A 23058-nucleotide genomic window follows, 5' to 3' on the forward strand; every position below is an offset into this window, starting at 1 on the left:
ACACACACACACACACACATAAACTCACACACAAATACACACACACACACACACACACACACACTAACTCACACAAATACACACACATACACACTCAAGCACACACAAATACACACGTAAATGCAAACACACACACACACCCAAGCACACACACTCAAGCACACACAAATAAACACACAAAAACACACACACAAATACATAAACACACACACTGAACTACTGAACTGCATTGTGTGTGAACAGATTGTAAAAGCTTGTTTCCATCCATAAAACATCTTTGGGTTTGAGAAAGTTTCTATGTAAATCTAATAATAAGACATATGCACACACACACACAAACACACACACACACAGATTCGAGCGTTTGCTGTGCTTGTATAGGTGGAGTGCAAGATTTTCAGCATTAAAACTTCATATGTTCAGAAAAGTCTATCGTTCCATCATTCTTTCTCCACTCAGTTTCTCTCTCTTACCCTTATTCTCACTCACTCTTTTCCCCTTTCTCTTAATGTGGCCAATATAATAATCCTTCTTTAAGTCCTGAGTCAGTAGTCAGGAGTCAGGAGTCTTTCAGCAGTCCAGCTGTCATTTGCTGTCAGGGTGCAGAATGTCTGCTGTGTGTTTTGTTCCACTGGGTGAAAATATGATTTGAAAGTGGTGCCCACACCTCACTGCCAGTCAGCAAAACCACTGTGTGTGTGTGTGTGTGTGTGTGTGTGTGTGTGTGTGTGTGTGTGTGGGTATATATATATATATATATATATATATATATATATATATATATATATATATATATATATATATATATATATATTCTGCATCCTGACATAATATAGTTTATAATACAGTTATTAATACGATGGAGCTAATCTTCAATCCCAATGCTAATCCCAATCCTTCAATGATAATTTTTTGTCCATAATGTGAAATGTGATTTATATAATCTTATTCAGGTTCACTGCCAGCTCCAGGTCTGTCAGTACTGCTCCAGCAGGTCCAGGGTCAGGTCTGTCAGTACTGCTCCAGCAGGTCCAGGGTCAGGTCTGTCAGTACTGCTCCAGCTGGTCCATGTCAGGTCTGTCAGTACTGCTCCAGCAGGTCCAGGGTCAGGTCTGTCAGTACTGCTCCAGCAGGTCCAATGTCAGGTCTGTCAGTACTGCTCCAGCAGGTCCAGGGTCAGGTCTGTCAGTACTGCTCCAGCAGGTCCAATGTCAGGTCTGTCAGTACTGCTCCAGCAGGTCTAGGGTCAGGTCTGTCTGTACTGCTCCAGCAGGTCCAGGTCCAGGGTCAGGTCTGTCTGTACTGCTCCAGCAGGTCCAGGGTCAGGTCTGTCAGTGCTGCTCCAGCAGGTCCAGGGTCAGGTCTGTCAGTACTGCTCCAGCAGGTCCAGGGTCAGGTCTGTCTGTACTGCTCCAGCAGGTCCAGGGTCAGGTCTGTCAGTGCTGTTCCAGCAGGTCCAGGGTCAGGTCTGTCAGTACTGCTCCAGCAGGTCCAGGGTCAGGTCTGTCTGTACTGCTCCAGCAGGTCCAGGGTCAGGTCTGTCAGTGCTGTTCCAGCAGGTCCAGGGTCAGGTCTGTCAGTACTGCTCCAGCAGGTCCAGGGTCAGGTCTGTCAGTGCTGCTCCAGCAGGTCCAGGGTCAGGTCTGTCAGTACTGCTCCAGCAGGTCCAGGCTCTGCTGTTGTGTTTCTCTACTCTGTGGGAGGTAACAGATGCATGACATCTGTGTAGAGCAGAAATGTGGTCAAGTGGACATACAGGTGTTCAGGTCTCCACAGACCAGCAGGCTTTCGTGGGCCTGGAGCCCCTGGTTTGATCATGGAGACTGGGTCACGGGTCTTCTCTGTAAAAAAGAGCATCACTGGGAGAGACCAAGACTTCACGGAGGAATATATCAGAAGGGGAATATATCTTTTGGAGTGTTTCTAATTTCTTCCTTACTTTTAAACCAGATTTGTTCTCATTTCAGAGAACTTGTGACTTCTTGTGAGTTCTTGTGAGTTTTGATTCATGCCAAATGACGATCCTACCTGGGCCTGTGTCTGTAATGTTGGGTGATGATTGAGGCACTTACCCTGGGCCTGCTAGAGAAGGTGAATGTCATTGTACTTTGAGCTATTCGTATTTATAATTGTGCACCCAAACAAGCATGAGTTAGTGGTCTGAATGTTCCACAGAGAAATCGTTCATCAAATGCTGTAAGGTTTAAGATCTTTCACATCAGATAATATAGACATACATGACATATTATGTACATTTTGATTGACTGGTGAATTGTGAACGTGGGACTAAGCTCAGCAGTCTGCACGACGTTGAGCAGCTGTTTGATGTGTTTGATCGCTAGTGCTGGGGGAGGTTGCACTACAGGGGCCTAGGTGTGCTGTTGTGATTCTTTCTTTCACTTCATCTCTTTCTCTATCCCTCTCTCTCCCTCTCCCCCTTTTTCTCTCTGTCTCTGTCTCTCTGTCCCTCTCTCTCTTTCTCTCGTTTCTAGCTTTTCACTCATTTTCTCTTTCCTTCCCTTTTCCCCTTTCTGCATGTCTTATTCTATCAGTCACGTATCAGAGATGTGAAACTTCATGTTCATAATTAGCAGATTGGCCACCCGGCTGGTTCCGCTGATTCATTCGACCTGCTGGCTCAAGCTCATTGGCTCATTGCTGGCTCACACTCTGTGTACTTCAAGCTCATTGGCTAATCCATGTGGCCAGGAACCAAGCCTGGGGAGCTTTTGTGTTCGGTGAATCAGAACTTTCCACATTTGGTTGACCTGGTCATCAGATTATCTGCAATTGCTCAAAATAACACCTCCTGTCTTTTCATAATCATGATCTATATTTACATAATCCATAATCATCATCTATATTTACATAATCCAGAATAATACACAACGTATGTCATTATGATATTTACATATTAAGCTACAGACAGCACAGTATTAATGCCTTCATGTTCAATTATGTATATAGAATACATCATACATGCATTTGTAATGTAATGAATAAAGTCATGAATGGTATAAAACTTTATAGGTTACCGTATCCCTTATAAATCCACACAGGAATAGAAAAATAATATTTCTTATGATATGTTAAATGTTATATGATATGTGTTATATGTTATATATGTGTTATACGATATATAAATGCCAGATTCACTGTATCTCAAGAGGCAGACAGCAGGTCATAAACACATGTGCACCACTGACTTATGAACACAGGACTGGAGTTGGGTGACACACACACACACACACAAACACATGTACACATACAAAAACACACACACACTCTGAAACAACACACGCAAACACACACAAACACATGTACACAAACAAAAAAACACACACACTCTGAAACAACACACACACAACCACACATATACAAACACATGTACACACACAAAAAACACACACAAAGACACACACTCACACTGAAGCAACAAACACCAACACACATACACACACAACCACACACACAAAGACACACAAAGACACACACATGCTCACACACAGTCAGCACTGTTACATTCATGCTGACCAAGCCTGTCAGATAGTCTGAGTCTTGTGTGTGTGTGTGTGTGTGTGTGTGTGTGTGTGTGTGTGTGTGTGTGTGTGTGTGTGTATTTATATTCAGGTGCGTTTGGAGTGGCCCACTGACCTAGCGGTGAGTCCGCTGGACAACTCCCTCTACGTGCTGGACAACAACCTCGTCCTGCACGTCCCCCAGTCTGGGCTCGTCCGCGTAGTGGCAGGACGTCCTGTCCACTGCCCCCTCATCACCACGGAGACGCTTCCCACGGGCAAATGGCCCATGCAGGCAGTGCTGGAGGGCAGTAAGGCTATCGCCGTCAGCCACCAGGGGGTGCTGTACATCGCTCAGACTGATGACAGGAAGGTTAGTCTCATCCAGGAGGTGAACACCAACGGGGAGATCTCTGTCGTCGCCGGGGCCCACACTGACTGTGACTGTAAGATCGATCCAGACTGTGTCTGTTTCTCAGGTGAGTTCTGGTTCTGAGTGTTGTTGGGTGTGTTGAGTGTGTTAAACAGATTAAATAGGACAGAATAAGCGTGTGCGGCTTTCTTTCTTCGCCTTTGTGGGATTAGAAAAAATATCTTGTTTCACATGTGCAAATTCCTCCCACACACAAGCGAAGTTTGACAGACTCTCATCTAGAATGTGACATTTAAACACTTTCATTTCTTTTGTATGCCTTAATTTCTCTCTCCCTCTCTCTCTCTCTCTCTCAAGTCATGTAAAGATGGGTAGCAGGACTGTGTGTGTGTGTCCTGTTCTTTAGCAGGACTGTCTGATTCATTATATGTTACAGAGGGTCTGATTCATTGGCCGTGTGTGTTCTCGTTCGTCTCCAGGAGACGGGGGTTATGCGCGGGACGCTCGGCTCAAGTCTCCGTCTGCGTTGGCCGTCTCTCCGAACGGGACTCTCTACATCGCAGACCTGGGTAACCTGCGTGTGCGCGCGCTGACACCCAGTCGCCCGCTGCTGACGTCCGAGCGGCTGTACGAGGTCACGTCTGTAGCCCAGCAGGAGGTGTACCTGTTCGCCCCTAATGGCAGTCACCTGCACACGCGGGGCCTGGTCACGGGAGACCACCTCTACAACTTCACCTACACGGGGGCAGGACACCTGGCCGCCGTGACCGCCAGCGAAGGGGGCGTGCTCCAAGTGAGGCGGGACTCCAACGGAACGCCACTCTGGTTGGTCACACCTGGCGGACAGGTGTACTGGCTGACCATTAGCAACGCTGGAACTCTCAAGAGAGTCTCCGCCCTCGCTCATGACCTCGCCCAGCTGAGTTACTATGGCAACACGGGACTGCTTGCCACCATGAGCAACGAAAATGCCTGGACCACCGTATACGAGTGAGAGTTCACCTCCCTTTCTATCTCTCTCTCTCTCTTTCTCTCTCTCTCTCTCTCTCTCTCTCTCCCTCTCCCCCCCCCCCCCTGGGTGTGTGTGTGTGTGTGTGTGTGTGTGTGTGTGTGTGTGTGTGTGCTTCAAATTCAGTGTGAAAATGGCAAGGGTGCTCTCTCTTCCTTTTCTCTCACTCCCTCTTTCTCTTTCACTCACTCTCTACATCTCTCTCCATCTCTGATTGGCTCAGTGACCTTTCGAGCACCGTACCTACACATGTACGTTATCCATGTTGACACCGCGATATCAGCACCACGTGCACCAAACGTTTTATAACGCCACACTGCCATCTAGTGGAGAGAAGCGTAACTGACGCTCCTCCAGTACAGCTGAGTGGGTCAAACACGGGGGCGGGGCGTCCAATAGACCCATAACAATAAGAGCTATTTTAAGGAAGTTAAAATATAGTCTGAATTTTAAAAACCATATATATTAAATGACGTATCATTGGCAGTTAATTACAGTGTTAATGTGTGTTTTTATGAATCATTCTCACTATTGGCTGGCCTGCTCTGTACTGAAACTGTCAGAACTCAGAGCTGCGTTATAAACATATATATTAAACACTGTTATAAACATATATATTATCTTATATAACAGTAATATGTTTGCATACATACACATACTTGCATGCATACCCTGCCTATGTGTTTATTATTAAAATCATCAGTAAAATGAACAATTGTAAATAGACATGATGAAAGGTGTTTATGTGTGAACCGGTAGGAACTGAAGAATCTGAAGAATAATATACATCTCTGAACACACACACACACACACACATACGCTCACACATATACACTCACACACATTCACTCACTCTCACACACACACATACACACATTCACTCACACACTCTCTCACACACACACACACGTTCACTCACACTGTTTGTTCTTCTTTGCAGGTACAATGTTGACGGTCACCTGATCAATGTGACCTTTCCGACAGGAGAAGTCAGTAGTTTCCATGGTGACATGGAGAAGTCAGTTAAGGTGGAGGCTACCATGTCAAACAGAGAAAACTTCATTGTTACTACCAACCACTCCGATGACACAACTGTGTACACACTGCGACAAGGTGTGTGTGTGTATTAACTAGTGGTGGGCCGTTAACGGTGTTAACGGCGGTCGTTAATTTGATACTCTTATCGGGCGATATAAAAATTATCGCCGTTAATCTATTCTTAAAGTTGGGTTGGGAACTGGGTCAAAATGGGTAAGCAAACAATGATGACTTTCAACTTGATAGTTGAGCTCGGCTGTATTCCTAACCAAATTGCACAGTAGGGGCGAGAACGAGTTTTTAAACCTGTGAATTACAAATCGTACGTGTGTTTACATGGACACGGCCACGAAGTCGCCAGGTTTGCTTCATGGAAAATTCATTTTTAGGAACGTAAAGTGTTACCGGAGCGGAGCTCGGAGCGGTCGTTTTCTGCATGGTCCTAGCACTAGATTAGTCGCTATTTAAATATTTCTTTTTAACCGTTTAAAACTGCAGAGGACCAAAACCGGCTTTTGAAAATTATGTCCGTGAGGTTAAATGTTGGCTTACATTTCAAATATCATGTTTAGCTGAATAAACATGTTATTTAATGTACAGTATGTAGGCTTACAAATTCATGTTTAACTGAATAAACCATTGAACACGAGTAGCCTACATTTTATTGAGCATGTTTTTTTTTCTTCAAGTATCAAAGTAGAACAGCTTCCTCAAGCAGTCATTGATGCATTTTGGAAACAGGAGATGAGCCCCTGGTCTAATGCACCCTCTGTATTAAGAAACCCTATCTCAAAAACTGACTTTTAGTCATTACGTGGGTAGCACACATATGAGCCATTTTAATATAGATTAATCTAGATTAATCTAGATTAATTTCAAGATTTCAGTTAGATTGATCTAGATTTAAAAAATTAGTCTATGCCCACCCCTAGTATTAACCTTTATATTAACCTTTATTTGATGTGTGTAATACATGTACTCACACAGATGGAGCTATTAGAACTGTAGTGAGGTTTCCAGGGCAACACTGTGATGTGAGATCTGCTTTACTATGCACTACTGTCCGGAACATTGCCCCGTTGCTCTGGAAACCTGGTGTAGTTCACTACAGTGGTGAACTTCTCTTCATATCTTAGTTCACTGCAGTTACTCACCAGGAATCTGTATTATTTATAGACATATAGATGTGTGTGTGTTGGGATGTCATGTGTGCGGGCGGGTTGTTCTACACGACTCATATTCGTGGTAGAACACTGTGTTCTGAGGACTTTCTGTGCACACACAGAGTTGACCTCACTGTGTGTCCCCAGGAGGGAGGAACCAGTCTAGATCCGGCCCTGTTTCAGAGAAATAACTGACTTGATTCTGCACACCAACCCTAGTACAATATGTTCTGTTCTCATTTATTTTAAATCTATTTTAGTCCTGTTATCTTTACAGCATGTGTTGGTCTGTCATCAGGGACGTCTCTATCAGGTAGTGGTAGTTTCAGTCTTTATTTATCACAAAAACACAATGATGCATTTGAAATAGAGAAGTGCAAAAGAATACACACCTACACACACCATCACACACACACACCATCACACACCATCACACACCCACACACACCATCACACACACACACACACCATCACACACCTACACACACACTTACACACAAACCTACACACACCATCACACACACTTACACACACCTACACACACCATCACACACACTTACACACACCATCACACACACACCTACACACACCATCACACACACACCATCACACACCTACACACACCATCACACACCTACACACACACTTACACACACCATCACACACACCTACACACACCATCACACACCTACACACACCATCACACACACACCATCACACACCTACACACACCATCACACACCTACACACACACTTACACACACCATCACACACTTACACACACCATCACACAAACCTACACACACCATCACACGCCTACATACACCATCACACACACACCATCACACACCTACACACACACTTACACACACCATCACACACCTACACACACCATCACACACCTACACACACACTTACACACACCATCACACAAACCTACACACACCATCACACACCTACATACACCATCACACACACACCATCACACACCTACACACACACTTACACACACCATCACACAAACCTACACACACCATCACTCACACAAACCTACACACACCATCACACACACACCATCACACACCTACACACACACTTACAGACACCATCACACACACCTACACACCATCACACACACCTACACACACTATCACACACCTACACACACACTTACACACACCATCACACACACCTACACACACCATCACACACACACCATCACTCACCTACACACACACTTACACACACCTACATACACCATCACATACCATCACACACCTACACACACCTACACACACACTTACACACACCTACACACACACCTACACACACCATCACACACCTACACACACTTACACACACCATCACACAAACCTACACACACCATCACACACACACCTACACACACCTACACACACACTTACACACACCATCACACACCTACACACACACTTACACACACCATCACACAAACCTACACACACCATCACACGCCTACATACACCATCACACACACACCATCACACACCTACACACACACTTACACACACCATCACACACCTACATACACACCTACACACACCATCACACACCTACACACACACTTACACACACCATCACACAAACCTACACACACCATCACACACACACCATCACACACCTACACACACACTTACACACACCATCACACACACACACCATCACACACCTACATACACACCTACACACACTTACACACACCATCACACAAACCTACACACACCATCACACACCTACATACACCATCACACACACACCATCACACACTTACACACACCACCACACAAACCTACACACACCATCACACACCTACACACACACCTACACACACACTTACACACACCATCACACACACCTACATACACCATCACATACCATCACACACCTACACACACCATCACACACACACCATCACACACTTACACACACCTACACACACACCTACACACACCATCACACACCTACACACACTTACACACACCATCACACAAACCTACACACACCATCACACAAACCTACACACACCATCACACCTACACACACACTTACACACACCTACACACACACCTACACACCATCACACACACACAATCACACACTTACACACACCATCACACAAACCTACACACACCATCACACACACACACCATCACACACCTACACACACACCATCACACAAACCTACACACACACCTACATACACCATCACATACCATCACACACCTACACACACCATCACACACCTACACACACCATCACACACTTACACACACCTACACACACACCATCACACACACACACCATCACACACCTACATACACACCTACACACACCATCACACACCTACACACACACCATCACACAAACCTACACACACCATCACACACCTACATACACCATCACACACACACCATCACACACCTACACACACACTTACACACACCATCACACAAACCTACACACACCATCACACACACACCATCACACACCATCACACACCTACACACACCATCACACACACACCATCACACACACCTACACACACCATCACACACCTACACACACACTTACACACACCTACACACACCATCACACACACACCATCACACACCTACACACACACTTACACACACCATCACACACACCTACATACACCATCACATACCATCACACACCTACACACACCATCACACACACACACCATCACACACTTACACACACCTACACACACACCTACACACACCATCACACACCTACACACACACTTACACACACCATCACACAAACCTACACACACCATCACACACCTACACACACACTTACACACACCTACACACACACCTACACACACCATCACACACACACCATCACACACTTACACACACCATCACACAAACCTACACACACCATCACACACACACACACCATCACACACCTACACACACACCATCACACAAACCTACACACACACCTACATACACCATCACATACCATCACACACCTACACACACCATCACACACACACCATCACACACCTACACACACACCATCACACACTTACACACACACCTACACACACCATCACACACACACCATCACACACTTACACACACCATCACACAAACCTACACACACCATCGCACACACACCATCACACACCTACACACACACTTACACACACCATCACACACACCTACATACACCATCACATACCATCACACACCTACACACACCATCACACCTACACACACCATTACACACCTACACACACCTACACACACCATCACACACCTACACACACCATTACACACACCTACACACACACCATCACACACCTACACACACACCATCACACACCTACACACACCATAACACACCTACACACACCATTACACACCTACACACACCATTACACACACCTACACACACACCATCACACACCTACACACACACCATCACACACCTACACACACCATAACACACCTACACACACCATTACACACCTACACACACCATTACACACCTACACACACCATCACACACCATCACACACACCATCACACACCATCACACACACCTACACACACCATCACACACCTACACACACCATTACACACCTACACACACCATTACACACCATCACACACCATCACACACACCATTACACACCTACACACACCATTACACACCATCACACACCATCACACACACCTACACACACCATCACACACACCATCACACACCTACACACAGCCTGGGTGTTGCCTGGGTAATTACGCTGTGTGGGTGTGGTCTGGGTAATTACACTGTCTGGGTGTGATCTACACTGTGTGGGTGTGGTCTACACTGTGTGGGTGTGGTCTGGATTATTACGCTAGCTGCCCCTTTCTCTCCTGCCTGACTGTTCCAGGGCTTGTATGTTTAGGAAGTGGGCATCTCCATAGTGAGAAACCATGACGATTGTGATGTCACAGTGTCTCTCTTTCCCTCTCTCCCTCCCTCTCTCCCTCCCTCTCTCTCACTCTAGCGCACTCTGTGAGTGTGTATCGTGTGGGGAGTGACAGCTCTCTCTGGGTCACCTACTCCAGTGGGATGGACATCACTCTCAGTACTGAGCCCCACATGGCGTTGCCAGGGGCGTTGCCGGGTGTGGTCCACCCCACAGTGGGCAGGTGCAACATCACGTTACCAGGGGAACAGAGTCACAGTCTCATCGAGTGGAGGCAGAGGAGAGATCAGGACAGAGGGAACTACACCACCTACGAGAGGAGACTACGGGTGTAGTACACACACACACACACACACACACACACACACATACACACACACACACACATACACATACACACACACATACACACACATATATACACACACACATATACACACACACACATATACACACACACATATACACATACACACACACACATATACACCACCTACGAGAGGAGATTACGGGTGTAGTACACACACACACATACACACACACACACACATACACACATATATACATACACACACACATACACACATATATACATACACACACACACACATACACACACATATATACATACACACACACACACCACCTACGAGAGGAGACTACGGGTGGAGTACACACACACACACATTCACATACAGTGGCTTGCAAAAGTATTCATACCTCTCTCTCCCCCCCTCTCTATCTCTCTCTCTCTATCTCTCTCTCTCTCTCTCTCTATCTCTCTCCCTGCAGGCTCACAGTAGGAATGTTCTGTCTATAGACTACAGTCAGGCGTCACGTGTGGGGAAGATTTATGACGACCACCGTAAGTTCACGCTGCGTGTGCAGTATGACGATCACGGGCGCCCCACCCTCTGGAGCCCCAGCAGGTTCAGCGAGGTGGGGGTCAGCTACACCCCCGACGGCCTGGTCTCCTCCATCCAGCGGGGCAACTGGAGTGAGCGCAGAGACTACGACAACGGCCGCCTCTCCACCCGCACCTGGAGCAGCGGCAAGACCTGGAGCTACACCTTCATGGAGAAGGTGTGTGTGTGTGGGTGGGTGTGGGTGGGTGTGTGTGTGTGGGTGTATATATGTGAGTGTTCGTGTGTTTGTGTCTAATGTAGAGGTGTCTTTAACTAAGGATTTTCAGTCGAATCTGATTAGTCAGATTTTCCATTTAGTCGACTAATAGTCAAATCGGGTTTTTTTATCTAGAGCACCTTAAACAGGATCCCGTTCTCATTCAGGACTTTTTTCCACTTCAAATTAAAAACCTAAAAAATGAATAAACATGGTAGGTTGGCTTTATTCAGCTTTTATTTATTTATTTATTAATTAAACGTTAGAGAACATTAACAAAAAAAAGTCAGTGTGCATATCAAATTGTCAGACAGGCACTGTGCAAAATGTCAAAAATATTTTAAATAAAATATGCCTGCCTGAAAATATTTTAAAAATTGCCACACAACAGCAAAAAAATTAGAATTAAAGGTTCAAGTAATGGGGTTTAAAAAGCAAACAACAACGAGACGACCGAAACAACAAACGGCTGAACTGTTACTATACACATCAATTTATTTTGCTTCTTTCTCTCTTTCTCCCTCTCTCCCTCCACCTCCCTCTCTCATCTGTCTTGTTCTTTTCTTCTCTTTCCCCTTCTGTCTTTCATCCTCTTTCTCTCTTTTGTCCCCCTCTCAGTCACTCCAGCTCTTGCTACACAGTCAGAGACGCTACACGTTCGAGTTCGACCAGACGGACTTCCTCATGTCCGTCACTCTGCCCAGCATGGTCAAACACGCCCTCCAGACCTCCCTCTCCATTGGCTACTACCGCAACACGTACACGCCCCCGGACGCCCCTGGCCACGCCCTGGTGCAGGACTACGCGCAGGACGGGCGTCTGCTGCAGACGCTGTGGTTGGGCACGGGCCGGCGTGTGCTGTACCGCTACAGCCGCGTGGGCCGTCTGACAGAGGTTATCTACGACTCCACCCTGGTCAGCTTCAGCTACGACGAGTCCAGCGGAGCACTGAAGACCATCCACCTCATGCAGGAGGGCTTCGTGTGCACCATCCGCTACAGACAGACGGGTCCGTCCAGACTTCCCTCTCTCTCCTCTCTGTCCTTCACTGGTGAAGAGAAAACGCACGTTTCACGACTCGTGTTACAGGCTCGAATTAGTCCATCTGCGGAGAGGAGATGAGATTAGTCCTAGACACTGGGCAGCTCCAGGGTAACCTACACCTGTCCTCCTGCTCATTAAGAGGAGCTCATCAGCTCTCCTGAGCCCTGGGGAGGGGCGGAGCCTGGTGTCTGACCCCTGGGGAGGGGCGGAGCCTGGTGTCTGACCCCTGGGGAGGGGCGGAGCCTGGTGTCTGACCCCTGGGGAGGGGCGGAGCCTTGTGTCTGACCCATGGGGAGGGGCAGAGCCTGGTGTCTGACCCCTGGGGAGGGGCGGAGCCTGGTGTCTTTCTGTGGAAACCTCCTGCCCCACAACACACACATTTGTTTTAGAATTAAGCTGTAGAATAATTTTGCTTTATGTTGATCACAGAAGTAAAGGTGATGCATAAAAGGGTGTAATACAGCAAATCATAGATCTCCCTCCTCCTCTGTCTCTCTCTCGCTCTATCCCTCCTTCTCTCTCGCTATCTCTCTCTCTCCCTCTCTCTCTCTCCCTCCCTCTCTCTCTCTCTCTCTCTCTCTCTCTCTCTCCCTCTCTCTCTCTCCTCCCTCTCTCTCTCTCTCTCTCCCTCTCTCTCTCCAGGCCCACTGGTAGGTCGGCAGATCTATCGTTTCAGTGAGGAGGGTTTGGTCAACGCCCGATTTGACTACAGCTACAATAACTTCCGGGTCACCAGCATGCAGGCGATGATCAACGAGACTCCGCTGCCCATCGACCTGTACCGCTACGTGGACGTCTCGGGCCGGGTCGAGCAGTTCGGCAAGTTCAGCGTCATCAGCTATGACCTGAACCAGGTCATCACCACTCACGCCATGAAGCACACCAAGATCTACAACGCCAACGGGCAGCTGGTGGAGGTGCAGTATGAGATCCTGAAGGCCATCACCTTCTGGATGACACTGCAGTACAACAGCCTGGGCCAGCTGATGTCGTGCGACGTGCGCGTGGGCGTGGAGGGCAACGTGAGCCGCCGGTCCTACGAGTACGACCCGGACGGGCAGCTGCAGGCGTCTGCGCTGGACGAGCGTCCGCAGTGGCGCTACAGCTACGACCTGAACGGCAACATCAACCTGCTGAGCTCGGGGGCCAGCGGGCGTCTCACGCCGCTACGCTACGACCTGCGGGACCGCATCACGCGGCTGGGCGAGCTGCAGTACCGCACGGACCAGGACGGCTTCCTGCGCAGCCGCGGGACGCTGCTGTTCTCCTACACGTCCGGCGGGCTCCTGGCGGGGGCGCTGGAGAGGGAGAGCGGGCGGCGGGTGTGGTACGGCTACGACGGGCTGGGCCGACGCGTGTCCAGCCGCAGCAGCGACGGGGCTCGCCTGCAGTTCTTCTACGCGGACCTGGGCCACCCCACCCGGGTCACGCACCTGTACAACCACACGGGCGCCCACATCACCTCCCTCTACTACGACCTGCAGGGACACCTCATCGCCATGGAGATGAGCAGCGGGGAGGAGTTTTACGTGGCGTGCGACGTGGGCGGGACGCCGCTGGCCGTGTTCAGCAGCCGCGGGCAGGTGGTGAAGGAGCTACGCTACACCCCGTACGGAGACGTCTACCAGGACTCCAACCCCACCTTCCACCTGCCCTTCGGCTTCCAGGGCGGCCTTTACGACCCGCTGACACGCCTGGTGCACCTCGGTCGCCGCGACTACGACGTGGTTGCCGGGAGATGGACAACACCCAATCACGAGCTGTGGGCGGACGTGAGCGTAGACCCCAAGCCCTTCAACCTCTACACCTTCAAGAACAACTACCCTCTAGGGCCCCTGCAGGATGTTGCCACGTTCACGACAGGTAAGATAGCTGGACCCACGAGGACGTTCTCTCTCTCTCAGAGTTCCTCAGAGCTCCTCAGAGTTTCTCAGAGTTCCTCAGAGCTCCTCCCCTGTCCTCTCTGGCTGTGATGGAACTCTGGCTTTGGTCTTTTGGTTTTGTCATTGTTGGACCTTCTCCTGTTAGACCTGTTAGCTTTCAGAACTCCCTAGCTGGGCTGCTCTTTGCTCCTGAAAGGTCCTGTAAGGTCCTCTGTTGTCCTGTGAGGTCATCTAAGGTCCTTTAATGTCCTGTAGAGTCCTCTATGGCCCTGTAAAGTGTGTGTGTGTGTGTGTGTGTGTGCGTGTGTGTGTGTGTGCAGATATCAGCAGCTGGCTTCAGCTGTTTGGGTTCCAGCTCCATAACGTGGTTCCTGGTTTCCCCAAACTGTCAGAGGAGAACGCGGAGCAAACTTACGAGATGATGATTATGCAGACACACACTCAGAGCTGGGACCCCAGCAAGGTGAGAAAACACACACACACACACACACACACGCGCGCGCGCGGGCACGCACACATACACACACACAGACGTGGACGCACACACACGTACACTCGCACACAGACACACCCACACACACAGACATGCACGCGCACACACACACACACACGCACACAGATATGCGTGCACACACAGACACACACACACATACACATGCACACACACTCAAATGCACACGCACGCACGCAAACGCACGTGCACACACACTGATATGCGCACACACACACAAACATACATACACACACACACGCACACACACACACACACACTGGTCCTTAAAGGGCTCAGATAGGCTTGCATTCTGCCTACTATCCTCTCTTCCCCATCTCTCTCTCTCTCTCTCTCTCTCTCTCTCTCTCTCTCTCTTCTTTCCTCCAGGTTGTTCTCGGTATTCAGTGTGAGCTGCAGAGGCACTTACAGAACTTCATATCACTGGACCGCCTCCCCATGACTCCAGCCAATGGGAAGCTAGGAGGCAGGCAGGGGCGGAGACCCAGATTCTCCGCCCTCTCTTCCATCTTTGGAAAAGGTGTGAAGTTTTCTATCCACAACGGGGTGGTTGCCACGGAGATAATGGGCGTGGCGAGCGAGGACAGTCGTCGAGTGGCGGCGGTGCTGCACGGCTCCGTGTACCTGCGCTCGCTACACTTCACCATCGACGGCCGCGACACGCACTACTTCACCAAGGCCGGCCCCCTGGAGGCGGACCTGGGCGTGGTCGGGGGAGGGGCCGGAGGAGGGGTCAGAGTTCTGGAGAACGGCGTGAATGTGTCGGTGTCCCAGATGAGCGCTGTGATTGGAGGGGAGACCAGGCGGTTTGCTGAGATGGTGCTCCAGCAGGGGGCGCTGTGTCTGAACATCCGTTACGGCAGCACGCCAGACGAGGAGCGAACACGCCTGCTGGAGGCGGCCCGCCTCAGAGCCATACAGGGGGCGTGGCTATGGGAGCAAAGGCGGGTTCAGGAGGGTGAGGGCGGGGCCAGAACGTGGACTGATAAGGAAAGGGAGGAGCTCCTGTCAGAGGGGCGTGTCTCAGGGTTTGAGGGATTTTATATCTTACCTGTAGAGCAGCATCCAGAACTGGCAGACAGTCCCTTTAACATCAACCTGATTAAACCCACAGATAAACGCAGGTAACACTTACACACACACACACACACACACACACACACACACACACACACACTTCAAACACACACACATACACACACACACACACATACACACACACACACACCTCAAACACACACACATACACACACACACACACACACCTCAAACACACACACTTACACACACACACTTACACACACACACACACATACACACACACACACCTCAAACACACACACTTACACACACACACATACACACACTCACACTTACACACACACACATACACACACACACACACACACACTGTATTATTTCAGTTATGATGGACCATCATGTACATCATCACCCTCACACACCTCCTGCTACAGGGTCTGTGTGAATAGACTGAAACTGAAACACTGGCTGTATGTCACTATTATTACACAGCATTCAACCAGAATTATGTGGTATTACCCAGGAAACGCGGGACTTCTTAACGCCTGGTTAACTCAGGACCTGGTAACACCTGGGAAACACCGGACCTGGTATCACCTGGGAAACACAGGACCTGAAAACACTCTCGTGAGCTTGAGAATCCTGTTGCTGTATAAATTCAAGTGAACTGGATGAAATGTCAAGATACACCAAACCGGAGCCTATATTCTCCAAAAGCATCAGGAGTTCTCGTTTGGATCAAAACTGCCTTCTGAGATCTCCACACTGCGCCCACCCTGAACACTGGAAGTGTCTCCGTTCAACAGCGTTCAGGACTCATCCGTGTAAGTGTCATTCCAGAATGCTGCCTCGGAATGTCGGAATGTAGCCGTGTGACTGAGTTGTACCACGTCTGATTGGGCGGCTGTCACCATGCAGCCCTAGCAGAAATGGGGGGGACACAGCCCTGCGGGACACGGTGACATGTATATAGCTCTTTACCGAGTGCTTAACCTGCAACGCACTGCTTCACACACTCTGCATACAGCTCAGGAAGTGAAGAGTTGCCAGAGGTGGCAGGCCCCTGTCTTCCCTCTGACCTCTGACCTGAAGAGAAGACAGCCCGGACCGTGAGGTCAGTGCTGGAACCACAGCTGGGGGGTTCTGCATCTGGACAGAGTGGAGCACCTACAGACAAGAGAGAATCCGTACGGCTCTTAACAAGATCAGCGGACACGTGTTTTGATACAACTGTGTACAGTGTACTTTTTTAATATGTAGAGAGAAGAAATGTTATCTATGTGGAATTTGTGCCTTTCCTCTGTAATGGAAAACAATAGCAAGAATGGAGCTCTCTCACACTCACAGACACACACACACACACACACATATAAGCCCACATGGACACGCATACACACACACACACACACACACACACACACACACACACAATGAATGTTTCAGTATTATTAACATTATGTTTTTGTATGTTGAAGTTGTTTTAACACTGTAAACAGCGGTCCAAATCACCATGGCGGAGGTAGAAGGCCCCACTTCAGTGGCGGTTGGTTGGGTTTGGTTTTAGAGCTGATTCTCATGGAACTGCTGGGTTTGAATCATTTATTTAATTGAATGGGGTCATTTGTGGCTGCAGGCTGAGGGCGATTAGCCTGTGTGCATGCGCTGTTTCCTATACCACATATGAACAAATGTGCAGTTTAACAAGTTTGCATTCAGAGTGTTTACATTACATGAACTCACAGTCTTCTCAGCGTTGCAGTATCTGGGGGTCGCGTCTTGGCTCTGGTCCGGCTTTAACTGCAGGGTTTAAGTGAGACGTTCAGGAGCTCAGTGTGAAGGGAGAGGCCTGTGGTGGATTGTGGGTAATAACCACGGAACCTCACAATATTAAGAAACAGCTCTGTGAACACAGATCCAGCTCAGATAAACTGGCTGGATGACACGGACACCCAGGCTGTGTCTCACAAGTACTGCCGGATGGAAAACTCGATTATTTATGTACTAAATTGGTTGTTTATAATCTCTGTTATTTTAGCCATATGTGTTGTTGCTGTTAATATTACACCTTTTATCATCAGGCCTGAGGAGCGTCTGTTGCACTCGGCCACACGGCACCTGCTCAGTTGTCCAGGACTGGCTCATCCTTCTCGGGTTGGGAAGTAGGTTTTGTCTCTGGAGTTGTGACGGTTAAAGCCGTCATTTGCCACTTCACACGTCCGAAATGTCGACATCATATAATCCGACCAAACGAAACGTATGTGCTGTGTGATACAACTCAGCACATTTCAGTGTGTCTCAGATCCCCAGCACTGAACTTAGGTCAAAGGCCAATGACACAGAGATCAACTGTTAAACAATAATTAAATAATTTAAGGCTCTTTGTTTTCTTTCTTTGGTCGTTTGTGCCCTATGATGATGTACAAATGAAATTGTGAAGCTTTTGTCACATAAAACCACTGAGACTATGAACTGTACATTGGAAAATATCGGCTAGTTTTGTCTAAGATGTTGCAGTGTTTCTGTCCGGCCTCTGTTCATTGACCATATGTGAGTGTTAAAGGTTGTTAACAGAAGACAAGCTAATTTGGTCATTGAGGATTTTGATAAATAAATATGTGTATATGAGGCTGTTCTTGTGTTTTCCTTCAAGACAGAAGATGAAAGACCTTCCGTCCTGTCCACTGGCCTCACTGACAGTATTGAGTTGAGTCAGCACTCAGGAATATAAACCTGCCCAAAGAGATAACTCTATAAGTGACACATGACATAACTCTATAAGTGACACATGACATAACTCTATAAGTGACACATGACATAACTAGGGCTGCGAATCTTTGGGAATCCCACTATTCGATTCAGAATCGATTCTTGGGGTCACGATTCAATTTTTTCCCGATTCAGACCTCAACGATTCAATTCAAAAACGACCCACGGGTCCTTAAAAAGTCTTAAAATGTCTTAAATTTAGTTTTCCATATTCAAGGCCTAAAAATGTCTTAAAATGTCTGGAATTTTATGAGGGGAGGCATTAAATTATTATAAGTGTGTGTTGTTCAGTTGTTCTGGCGCGATGTGAACTTTGCCGAATCTAGCGCTAATGCAGAAAATAACCGCTCCAGGGTCCTAGTGCGGGGAAAGAGGCGTGGCCAAGAGCGAAAGGCGTGCTGTGAACGTTCAGCGTCATCAGTTGAACCGTCACACAGCGCGGCAATTTGGTTACTGGTATCATGGCAGACGGTCGCCCAGCTGGACCACAGGTATATGCGTGCAGACATAGACATCAGGTGCTAAAGCACCACCAACTCTGCCCTTTATCAACGAAAGTGCCCTTTTAAAACTTCGTTTAAAAATATATATATATATTATTATTATTATTATTACCATTTTACTGAGGTCGGTTTGAAATGATCTTTTGAAAACCTGAGCGATTAAAAACAATGCCCTGAAATGCGCCACCACCTCGCACTCACCCGACCTCTCTCTTCCTTTAACACCAGATGCGCTGCAGCAGCAGTTCAGTTCAGCGAGTGGAAGGAAGCTGAACTGACGCTGAACGTTCACAGCACGCCTTTCGCTCTTGGCCACGCCTCTTTCCCCGCCCCCACACAGAGGGTAAAACCGGAGCAAAGAAAAGAGAAGCGCAAAAAAAAATTATGAACGTAAAATGCGAGACGCAAAGAAAAGCAGTGACGCGCAAACAAAAGAAAGAAACGCAAAAGGGAGAAAGTATTGCAAAAAAAAAGCAGCAACATAAAATGTGAAACGCAAAGAAAAGAAAGAAACGCAAAAGAGGGAAAGTATTGCAGAAACAAATTAGGAACGTAAAATGCAAAATGCTAATCTTATATTTGCGATATTATTATTTTTTCGTCACCATTAAAGACCCTAATTTGACTCCACAGTGTTAGGGCTATGTTTGGTCTGAAACAGACGTCAGTCTCGGGTTATATTTGAACCAAAATCAGACGGACGAAACACAGCCCAATTTTCAACGTCTGTTTTTGGGCTAGACGCAGGCCATGACAGGCCGACCAGATTTAGCCCAAAAAACAACGTCCATAGGACGTCTGGTGCTTGGTGGGGTAGGCTTACCTGTTCAGTTTCTTTATCTGGCTCTTTTCTTTTTTAGGCGAAGTATTTCAGCAAACTCATCTGAAAGAGGATGCGTTGACATTAGGACTCGAAAATTTTCGCCGAATATGTTTCTTTTCTGAAAGGAAATACAGCTAAACTGATATAACCCTTGAACAATGTTCAACAACTTGTTCACAAATATAAAAAAACATAATTTCAACGCCACATACCTCGGATTTAGTTGTCCAGTTTGATAGCCGGTATCCTGTCGAGATGAGCTCCTTTTCGCTACTGATCAAATTCCAGTGTCAGAAACGAGAGAGGGCGGGGCAACGCTGATCAAGCGCGGGAAAGGCAGACGAACGCTTTGACGTGGCCAATTACACTATAAAAAGCCGGGCTCCGAATTTTCACGAAGGGTGGCGGGGAAGAACGAAGGCGTGGCGGACCGCCGCACTGAAATGAACGTGGCGGAAACCCTGCACACGGGCTATACCGAAGTTCACCTCTGACCACGACTTCGCAGTATTACAGCAGTATTATTGTCAGGGCTGGCTCGGATGTCACACCATCTACCTCCACTAGGGGCACCCGAGTCAGCCCTAGACTACATCAACGCAATCAGCAATGATCCGTCTCACCTATTGCCATGGCTTCTTAAGGAAGCTTTTGGAGACGGACTACTTCTCTCACCGCATGACACCCGCCGAGCGCAATTACGACGTGGGGGACAAAGAGCTGCTGGCTCGAAATCGAGGTTAAGCAAGCTCTTACGGGCAATCCTGGGCCTAGCGGAACTCCCCCTGGTTGCTTATATGTTCATCCTAATTTAAGGAAAAAAGTTATGAGTTGGGGGCATGACTCACCTTTCGCAGCCCATCCCGTAGTCCGTCGTACTCTCGAGCTCCTGAAAAGGAGATTTTGGTGGCCTGGGATGGACCAGGAGGTGGGCAGGTTTGTTGCTGCTTGTGAGACATGTGCAAAAAACAAAGTCTCCCATTCCAAACCCGCTGGGTTGTTGCGTCCACTTCCTATCCCGTCCAGGCCCTGGACTTTGTGACGGGCTTACCTCCCTCTCGTGGCAACACCACTATATTGGTTATTGTTGACCGGTTCTCTAAGACCGCCAGGTTTTTGGCCTTGCCTAAGCTTCCCTCGGCCCGTGATACTGCCTCCCTGTTTCTCCATCACATTGTCCGGTACCACGGCTTCCCCTCCGACGTGGTGTCTGGCAGGGGATCGTAATTTACCAGCCGCTTTTGGGGGGCCTTCCTGGGTCTCCTGGGAGCCAGGGCCAGTCTATCCTCGGGCTTTCATCCCCAGACCAACGGTCAAACCGAGCGAACTAACCAGGACTTGGAGCAGACGCTTTGGTGTCTGGCCTCCACCAATCCCTCCTCCTAGGCTGACCAACTCCTCTGGGCTGAGTACGCCCACAATACCTTGTGGCACTCCGCTCTAGGGATGTCACCCTTTGAGTGCCTTTATGGCTATGCCCCTCCTATGTTTGCCGACCAGGAAGAGGAGGTGGCAGTTCCAGGAGCTCGTGTCTTGGTGCGGCGGTGCCGGTTGGCATGGCGTAAGGCCCTTTTGTCTGCCTCGGCCGGTTACCGTCGCAGTGCTGACAAGCACCGTCTTCCGGCCTTGTCTTTCCGCCCCGGGCAACGAATCTGGCTTTCCGCCAAGGATCTGCCGGTCCGTGGCGGGACCAAGAATTTGGCCCCTCGGTACTTGGGTCCCTTCAAGGTGGACAGACGGATCAACCCCCGTTTCCTACCGGCTGCTGCTTCCTCCTTCCATGCGGGTCCATCCGGTGTTCCACGTCTCGCGTCTCCGCCCGGTTTTGTGTCACATGCCCTGTGCTCCGGCCCCGCCGCCCCCCCGCATGGTTGACGGCGGCCCGGTGTACACGGTTACCCAGTTGTTGGACCACCGCCGTGTTCGTGGTCAGGACCAATACCTTGTTGACTGGGCGGGTTACGGTCCCGAGGAACGTTCCTGGGTCCCCGCCTCTCGCATTGTCGACCGTTCTCTTATACGCGACTTCCGTCGTGACAGGGCAGTCGCTCCGGGCCCGCGGGGTCTCGGGCCTAGAGGGGGGGGGCTCTGTCAAGGCTGGCTTGGATGTCACACCATCTACCTCCACTAGGGGCACCCGAGTCAGCCCTAGACTACATCAACGCAATCAGCAATAATCCGTCTCACCTATTGCCATGGCTTCTTAAGGAAGCTTTTGGAGACGGATCATTGCTGATTGGTTTTGGTTATGCCGGTACGTTCTCAGCCCTTTCTCT

General features: G+C 48.6%; 1 protein-coding gene across 1 annotated transcript in view; it reads left to right on the forward strand.

Annotated features, from left to right (window-relative positions):
* The window catches only part of LOC143492672 (teneurin-1-like), a gene marked incomplete at its 5' end in the record, with an annotated part of 61731 nt that extends 44407 nt beyond the window's left edge, over nt 1-17324 (forward strand). The window contains 10 exon segments of the mRNA XM_076991088.1: nt 3631-3997; nt 4371-4881; nt 5841-6013; nt 11168-11418; nt 11882-12172; nt 12830-13220; nt 13898-15118; nt 15459-15601; nt 16019-16773; nt 17214-17324. Coding sequence (XP_076847203.1) covers nt 3631-3997; nt 4371-4881; nt 5841-6013; nt 11168-11418; nt 11882-12172; nt 12830-13220; nt 13898-15118; nt 15459-15601; nt 16019-16773; nt 17214-17232 — 4122 coding nt within the window.
* Nucleotides 17325-23058: the final 5734 nt, after the last annotated feature.

This window comes from Brachyhypopomus gauderio, unplaced genomic scaffold (assembly GCF_052324685.1).
Source record: "Brachyhypopomus gauderio isolate BG-103 unplaced genomic scaffold, BGAUD_0.2 sc80, whole genome shotgun sequence".
Classification (NCBI taxonomy): Eukaryota; Metazoa; Chordata; class Actinopteri; order Gymnotiformes; family Hypopomidae; genus Brachyhypopomus; species Brachyhypopomus gauderio.